General features: G+C 44.3%; 1 protein-coding gene across 1 annotated transcript in view; it reads left to right on the forward strand.

Moving 5' to 3' along the window:
- The first annotated feature begins 774 nt into the window (after positions 1-774).
- LOC135821692 (uncharacterized) overlaps positions 775-9,164 on the forward strand; it is a 27,681-nt gene continuing 19,291 nt past the window's right edge. The window contains exons 1-3 of the mRNA XM_065334690.1: positions 775-831; positions 2,529-2,585; positions 2,793-3,296. Coding sequence (XP_065190762.1) covers positions 775-831; positions 2,529-2,585; positions 2,793-3,296 — 618 coding nt within the window. The remainder of the gene's footprint in view (positions 832-2,528; positions 2,586-2,792; positions 3,297-9,164) is intronic.

Here is a 9,164-nt window from a genome sequence, read left to right on the forward strand (position 1 = left end):
AGTGTCAGGAGGGTGGCGGGCAACAGGCAGGTGTGAGACCATGTCTGAGAAAACCAGAAAAATTGTGCAAGTCGATCTATCCAATTTCGCTTATATGTTGCATGTAAGTTTCCTCTGGGGTGGCAATCGACTGTGCCAAGCAAACTGACAAGTTTCAGATGGGAAGTTTCTGAAGGGAAGTTTCTGAAGGGAACGTTGCAATTGGCAAACCCGCAAAAAAAGCCGAAAATCACAAGATTCATGGGACTACACATGAGCCACGCCACAGCGTACAAGAATAGGCTGCGAACAAAACTCCATCCAACCAACATTGCCTTACCTTAGAAGAGCAGCACCGTCGAACCACGCCCGCATCCCGGAAGACTAGGGCCATTATCCCTTGACACCACAAATGGCTGTCTTGAAAACAGCCAAATTACAAGCGTTTATGAAACAGCCAGCTACTTCCTCAATCAGCATGCACTATACACCGTCAGATAGTGGAACACCTATTCTAGCACTGACGACATGTCCATCCTCATCCTTTTTGGGTTTTCTCGCAATTTTCTTGAAATTTTCCCTTCAACCATGCTGACACTTTTTTATTTTTTTTATTTTTTTATTTTTTTGATGCAAGTCATGTAGATCTACTATCAAGAGTCTAAAAACAACAAATAACTCCAAAGCACGAAAAAGGCACAAAAATTAAACCAAAAACATGTGCAATAACATGTTATGTTACCATGCTGAAATACGTCCAAACTCATTCCTGCGCAGGAAAGCTTGCTCTTCGCGATGTCGATAGTCAGCATTTTCTACTCCAACATCACTCCCAACGCTGCAGAACGAAGTGTATTGTTTACTCTGACAATGAAAGCAGCGGCGATCACTTGTCACTCCAAACGACAAGCTTAAAGTATCCTTGCACCACCAAAACTATTCCGTGCAACAGTTCATGCAACAGTGACTGAAATTTTGCGTGTAGTTTTTGAATTTTACGCAAGAGGAATGATGAAATCACGCACATGCACTTATGTGGATCGCCCGTCGATCGGGATATAGAGAATCCTCATGCCCAGCTCAAGAGCATGCAGGTCATGTGGGAGGCCTTCCATCCGGGCTTTACCTCAACATTCAGCACAGGGATTAGGATGAATAGGGTCAAATCTTGTAACGTCGTTGTTCACGATGTAAGAAATCTGCCATTTTGGAACTCCGCCGCATACCCCATGCAGCCAGTGTAGGCCACGGCCGCGCGTTGGTCAACTTCATGCGACCTTGATAGCATGCTCGACGTTATTTGGGATGAGCGAGATTAGTGTGAAAGAATGCATACCTGTTCTTACTGCAAGAGGAACTATCTCAACGAATTATTGCCAATGCAATAGGTCTATTGCTAGAACGCTAGGTTCTGAAGGTTCTGAGTAGAGCATGCAGTAAATATAATGCGTCTTTTTTCCTCCGCCATGCTCAATTCCGAATAGCGCCTCAGGAAAGATAGTAACCGTGTGCACCGTGTCGTGAACAAGAAAGCGTTAAGCATTAAGGCACGTGATTTCATCATTCTTCTTGCTGTAAAACTAAAAAAACTACACCCAAAGTTTCAGTCACTTTTGCGTGAACTGTTGCACGGAAAAATGTTGGTGGCGCAAGGAGAAGCTTGTCATTTCAAGTGAACAGTGATCACCGCTGCTTTTCGTTGTCAGAGTCAACAATACACTTTGTTCTGCAGAGTTGGGAGTGGTGTTGTAGGAGAAATTGCTGACTGGACATGGCGCAGGGGCGAGCTTTACTTCGCAGGTATGAGTTTGCACATATTTCAACATGTTTGAAGGGAAATTTCAATTTTTTATATTTCAAGAAAACCCCAAAAGGACGATGGGGACATGTCCTCAGTGCTAGAAGATGTGTTCTACTATCTGCCGGTGTATAGTGTTTGCTAATTGAGGACGTAGCTCGCAGTTTTATCAGCGCTTGTAATTTCGCTGTTTTCAAGACTACCATTTGTGGCGTCAAGGAATGATGGCCCTTGTTTTCTGAGATGCTGGTATTGCTAAGCGGCCCCGCCCCAAAAACTCGTCTTAGGTGAGGCAATGTTGGCTAGATGGAGTTTAGTTAGTAGCTTTAGTTTATTCTTGTACGCTGTGGCGTGGCTCGTTTGCAGTCCCACGAATCATGTGATTTTTCTGCCATTTTGTTAGGTATGCCAATATCAAGGTTCTCTTTAGAAACATTTCCGCGGGTTTTGCACAGTCAGTCTACATCCCAAAGGAAACTTACCTGCAAAATTCGAGCGAAATCGGACTTGCAATTTCTTTTTGGTTTTCTCAGACATGCTCTCTTAAAGCGCGGACAGAGGCTATTGGGAGGCAGTATACAGCAATTTGTTTATGCCTGTGGCTCTGTGGTCACATTGTAGAGTGCAGATCACCTAGTGCTTTCATCAATAATTGTACTTTCACATCATGGGAATTTGGTTGTTGTGAAACCAAAAGTTCTCGAGAGTGAAAGGCCTTCTCGCTTGTGACATTGTGTTTGTTCCAATGCAGTTGTATCCCGACTGCGCCGTGCCGTTGATGTTTACGACTTGGCATACGCTACATGCGGTATGTGCGGTTTGCTGTGTGCGCTGTAGTTGTATGTTGTATGTGTATGCGTTTGCCATATACGCTGCCATTTTCACGCTATAACTACCTGGTGGTTTTAGTGTTTGTTATTCATTGTTCATTATTATTAGTCGATGGAAGTGAAATATACTGTGAAGAGAAATAGTTGTCCTCGTGCCCTGTGGTCGTTCGTTCCTGACACTTTAGAGAACCAGAGGGTTCACAACATTTGGCGACCACGCCAGGATACGAAGCGGGCACGGCACAGGAATTCTGGAAGCCCGCTTTATCGCCAATGGAATTCTGTTAGGATTGGAAGGCGATGAGTTGAGAGAACATGTAAAGAAGAGGCTCCGACAGTGCGAGGAGTTCGACGAGCGCAGTGCTAGACGGCAAGAGGGTGCGCTTGGCACAGAGGTTAACGAAACGCTCAAGAAGATGGACGAGCGCATCGCCGTCAGTACATATGAGGAAGCAAAGCGAGATTTGCTTGCCTCGCTCGGAAGGGCGCAAGACGTAGAGGCGCAAGACGTAGAGGCGCAAGACATAGAGGCTCAAGACGTAGAGGCGCAATACGTAGAGGCGCAAGACGTAGAGGCGCAAGACGTACAGGCGCAAGACGTAGAGGCACAAGACGTAAAGGTGCAAGACGTAGAGGCGCAAGACGTAGAGGCGCAAGACGTAGAGGCGCAAGACGTAGAGGCGCAAGACGTAGAGGCGCAAGACGTAGAGGCGCAAGACGTAGAGGCGCAAGACGTAGAGGCGCAAGACGTAGAGGCGCAAGATGTAGAGGCGCAAGACGTAGAGGCGCAAGACGTAGAGGCGCAAGACGTAAGGGCGCAAGACGTAGAGGCGCAAGGTGTAGAAGCTAAGGCAATGAGAAGGGCGATACTGGTTAGCACGGAAGAGGTCAACGGCGAGACTGTGTGGAACACAGAAATCGGATGTGTGTCCTCGGGTCCCGCGCCTGCCCCGGGTTGAGACAGTGTACGGGTGACCGTGTCGTGTGTGACAGCCCACAGTGGCGAGCTTGGTGAAAGTATCGGTTGTGTGTTGTCTGGTCCAGCGTCCGCCCCATGTCGAAGTGGATCGATGACAGTGTCGTGTGCGACAGCCCACAGCGGCAAGCTTCGCGAAATCGAGTTGGCCGAAGTGGTGGGTATTAGTGATATTCTAACATGGCCAACTTCGCAGCAGCGGATGACGCGTAGTAAGCCCCAAATCGTTTGACTTGTGAGTTGTTGTACGGCGATGAGAAGCCCTTTGGTGGGGAGAATGTTGTGAAACTACAAGTTCTCAAGAGTGAAAGGCCTTCTCGCTTGTGACATTGTGTTCGTTCCAATGCAGTTGTATCCCGACTCTGCCGTACCGTTGATGTTTATGACGTGGCAAATGCTACATGCGCTATGTGCGGTTTACTGTGTGCGCTGTAGTTGTATGTTGTATGCGTATGCTTTTCTCATATACGCTGTCATTTTCACGCTATAACTACCTGGGGGTTTTAGTGTTAGTTATTCAATGTTCATTATTATTAGTCGATGGAAGTGAAATATACTGTGAAGAGAAAAAGTTGTCCTCGTGCCGTGTGGTCGTTCGTTCCTGACACTTTAGAGAACTAGAGGGTTCACAACATTGGTATAACCCCACACCCGTCATTGTTGAATACTCGATAGTAGCATGGATTTCCCAAACAATTTATTATTATTTTTGTGATCCTCTCCCATGCTGTTGTATATAAGCGGCTTGCCGTGGATATGTCAATACTACTACTTCTTTGGCTCTATGTGTTTATATATATATATGCAGACTGCTGGGCAGATGCAAGTGTCAGTTGTCTGATGATTCCTAGCATGCAACTCACAGTTACAAAAAACCTGAACGTCCTCCTCTGAGTCTGGTATGTACTAAGCTCTGTCTCGGACATTGAGCACTCTCTGCAGCTCGGGGATCAACTGATTTGATTTAAGGCAATTGTAGTGCAGGTTAAGGCAGTGCTGCAACCCAGCTATGTGATAATACCATGGTTGGAATATACAGTGGGTGATTCTAAAGCAATCGGCATGGCTGAGGTATACAGGTACAGAGGAGAGATAAAACCGGCGCTGGAAGTACGTTTCCATGGAATTCAGGCAAAAAAGTTGGGGAGTAGGTAGTACAAAGCAGATACTAGAGATCTGTAGCTGGGACGATAACGGTAAATTACTCAGTACTAGTATTCCGCGGTGACAAAAGACGGTACTGGGTAACCGAAAAACGATAAGGGGCTCAAAGTACGAGCCGACGTTCGATATCGTAATCCTGCAAAAATGCGAAAACCTGCACCGCTTTGTAACTGGCAGGAGTTAAAAAAAATGTAGATGTAGACCGAGGTCAGGATTGCTCCCTCAAGTGAACAATTTATGAGTCACTAGCAATAGAAAGGTTCCGGAGTACGATTTTTCGTGTGTTAAAAGTTAAAACCCGTAGAGGTGCTACAGATTTATATTATGTCGTTTTCGAGCAGTGAGATAAGTATTATGTTATCGCATAGTTGCAAGGGCCTTATGGCATATTAGAATCAACTCGTAAAAACTCCAAGTCAATCTCCCATTGACACAAACCTTGTTTATTCAACATAATCATATCATTTCCAATAAGGGGCCGTCCAAGGTTACCAATAATATTTTCAAAACGAAATGTTTTCGTTTGTGGGTGGGTGGGTTTGATGGAGTTTCGTTTTGAAAATAATTATTGAATGTAGATGGAGAATGTCCAGTTACTTCTGGGTGTCGAAAATTGACATCAATATTTTATTGGAATTCGTTTTACCTGCAGAAAAGATGGGTGGGTGGGTGGGGGCTGAAAAATACTAAAACTTTTCGTTTTGTAAAAACAATCGGTAACCCCGGACGGCCCCTAAAACCAGTTCATAAAAACAGCATTTTTAGGATCGGACCCAGTCCGCATAACCAAGAGAGCTAGCTCCCTTGGATGCTGTTGGAATATGCAAGAATGGGCCTTCCAGATAAGGTCTAACAAGGAGAAGTGGCTATAGTTATGAAATGAACACCGGTAACCATGGAGACAGACCACACTCTCATTATAGATACTGGTTATAAATAGACCGAACAAGGAAAATGATCTGATAGCCTATGAAGAGTAAAAGAAATTGAACCAATAGACATCCTTAGCAAAAGTACGATAACGCTAACTTTTACGGTACTCACTCCCAGCCGTGACAAAAGACGTTATTGGATAACGGAAAAACGTTACAGAGCTCAAAATAACGGGCCGACGTTCGTTATGGAAATTCTGCAAAAAATGCAAAAGCTCGCATTGTTTTGTAACTGGCGGGAGATAAAAAGCACGTGCAGATCGAGATGAGAGTCGAGATTGCTTCCTCTTGTGACTTTAAGCTTTTTTGGCGAGTTTTGCCTTTCAGTTGACAATGTCTGCGTTCTCTGCTTCGTGCCTTTCTCCCTCTATCCCATCTGGGAAACAAAGGACCAGTTCCACGTCTCTCCTGAAGAAGAAATTCATCGGCCTCTCCCAGACGTGCTGGAGCTGGAGAACTCTTACAGTCTTCGGGGCTGCGTTTAGGAAAGGTTTTTCCAGGACCTGGGAACAGCGAAAACTCATTTTCGCCGTGCTTTTGCTATTCCAGAGTAAAAGACCTCGCCAAGGTATTCTTTCGGAACGACAGCAAACTAATTCCTGGTTCAAAATTTTGAATTTCCCGCACCTGTTTCCACGAAAATTCATACCGCCATGGTTGTCACGACTACTTCGTCTCAACTATAACGTACTTTGTGCTAAGTCAGCTTGAACGATCCGAAGTACGGAAAGGTTTGCGTTTACGTTTTTTTTGCTAAGGATATCTATTCACAACAAATACTCGTCCAGCACACGAGTTGTCATAGCAACACAAATAACAGCTGTCCACTAATTTTGTTGTTGGAAATTGAGTAGGAGTTTTTACTAGTTGATTCTTAATACAATAAATGCTCCGGCCTTGGGTTTGTGACCCATAAAAACTAAAAATAAAACCTCGGGGACCTCGGTTTTTATAATAGTTTATATTGGTCATAAACCCTCGGCCTTCTCATTTATTGTATACTTATTGCCCCGAGAGGTTAGCCCGAGGGCCGTAGGACGAAAGGCTAACATCGAGGGGCAATAATATGCCATAAGGCCCGCAGCAACCATGCGATAACAAATTTATAACATGGTCCACAGAGCAGACCATTGGGCTGCTGTTGAAATTAGCCCAAATGCCAACACACTATGACCACAACGTATATTGATGTGCTATCATTATCAAAACAGGAAAAAAGAAGATATTTCTCCTACACCCTAACAAAAAGTCTCCTACAGGCCATCCGAGAATAAAGGGTACTGAAAGACGGAGACAGAAAAAAAATGCCGGCACCGCATCGTCATAGCAAAAGACATGACAACGACAAGAAAATACAGCAGAATCACAAATTCAGCTGAAAACTTAAGAGTGCTACCACAAAGAGTTTCTTCATGTTTATATGTGTATCAGGAAGTTGTCAAATACAGTACTGCAACATGTGCAAGTATTTGACGACTCCCTGGTGTGTAATTCTGAGGACAAATTTTCTTCTTTTTTTTCAGCTCCAGATAGCTGTAATTTTCATTGCAAAACATTCCTGAATTGTTGTGTTTGTTGTTCAAGCAAAGATGAAGGCAGAGGACAGATGAGCCTGGTAAGAGTTTTGCGTGGCACATGAAAACCACACACAGGCAGTTAATTGGCGAGGATCTGAAAACGCACGACGCTGAGTTGAATTTGTGTTATTTCAAATAATTGTTTGTGATCACAGTACCACGTCGAGCAGAACTGAATCTTATTTACAAGCTTACCGACGGTCAGGCTGCCAACATGACTGAACAAATGATCCCTACAAGCACCACACGGCAGACGTCCGAGGCCATGTCTATTGCCGGGATGTCCATCTGCACCAAGAATTCCATCTTCGTCTCAATGCTACACTGTGACTCGTCGTAGAGTCGTACAGTCTACAGAGTCGTCGTGCCACGCGATCACTGAAATAAACTATTTTTTTGCTAGCAAATAAACCATTTTTTGCATGCAATATTGCATATTATTACAAGCGGCGCGAAAGGTGCTGATTCGCTGGAGTAGGGGCAACAATCACGTGCCATGTGATAATCCGGAATACGGAACTTACATGTATGTGTTTGCCGTCATTGACTAGATTACGATCGCAACACGTTATACTCTCACACTATTCCTTTTTATTTTGAAAATGTACTGAAATCAAAACTTCTGGTGGAAAATCGATGTTCCCTGTACCAAATTTGTAAGCGAAAAATCTGTCTGCGACCGATGATGCGAAATCTCCACACGAACATGGTTCGTATGAAAGCCAGTCCACACTGATTCTCCGTGACGAAAAGTAGTATGAAACACAATTTGAAAAAATCTGTAGCGCCAATACGGATTTTGGCACGGAAAGTGGTACCCGGAACCTCTCTTACACGGCAAACGTACGCTGTATGAAATTACTGCATTTGAAAACTGCTTCGACAGTCTTCTCTGATGTTCATTGTTTGTCTCACGAGGTGATGTCAAAGAGGAGTCTTTATTCATGATAGATATCCTCAGTGGGTGATAGCCAGGTAACACGGGGCTTGGTAAGGGCGAGTCGAGAACTTCACAAAATATAATTGCATTGCCAAACTAAGACTCACAAATTGTTTAAGTTGGGAGTGGCTTGGAACAGTCCATCAGGCAGTTGACTCAGACTATTAGAAATTAATTGTCTGAATGAAGATACAAATTGAAAATAAAGCAAAAAAAGGCCATAATCGACTGGGTCTATTGCAAGAATATTAATGAAGATAAAGAAGCAAGTACAAAAACCAAAGGTCATCCGAGCATGTACACTTACCACACTCAAACATTTCACTTAAACTTAGTGCACTCACATTGTTTCACTTTTAAAAATCACCATGCGGCAACCCTGCCTGTTTTGTTCTATGCCTCATTTTAACTTCCTGACCCATTGTTATGTTTCTTTTTCGCTACCTGTAGCGCTAATAATGATTTATTTCTGGTATTTGTTGTGCTTACTCGGTCCGCCCAGTTACAATTGGCACTTATCTTCACACTTGCCTCAGGAAGGAAATACGAATATTAGAAGCAAGCCACGATCACAAAGCACTATGCACATGATTACTTACATGTCAGTAAGCAACTTAGACGAACATTCAAGCAAGTTACACATCCTCCTTGCCTATCGTCGCTGGAGGAAGAGCTCAAACGTACGATCCGGACACCTGCTGCATGTTTCATAGCTTGTTCCACTTGAAGTGCAGTGCCTGTCACCTTGCCGATCAGAAGCTAAGTGAGACTGCCCGCATGTTGGCTGTAAGTGTTATCCCGTTCGTCGCAATAATGTGACTTTGTTTGAGACAAAAAGGCAATTATCAGTGTCCTTTTTTCATATCGCCTTTTGCGCTTGTCGTACTTGCTGATCAGCACCCACGCAAGCCGCTGGTGCTTGTAAATGCAGCGCAGTGATAGCTTCCGCTTGATGTAGCACCTGTGCG

This window comes from Sycon ciliatum, chromosome 7 (genome assembly GCF_964019385.1).
Source record: "Sycon ciliatum chromosome 7, ocSycCili1.1, whole genome shotgun sequence".
In the NCBI taxonomy this organism is placed as follows: domain Eukaryota; kingdom Metazoa; phylum Porifera; class Calcarea; order Leucosolenida; family Sycettidae; genus Sycon; species Sycon ciliatum.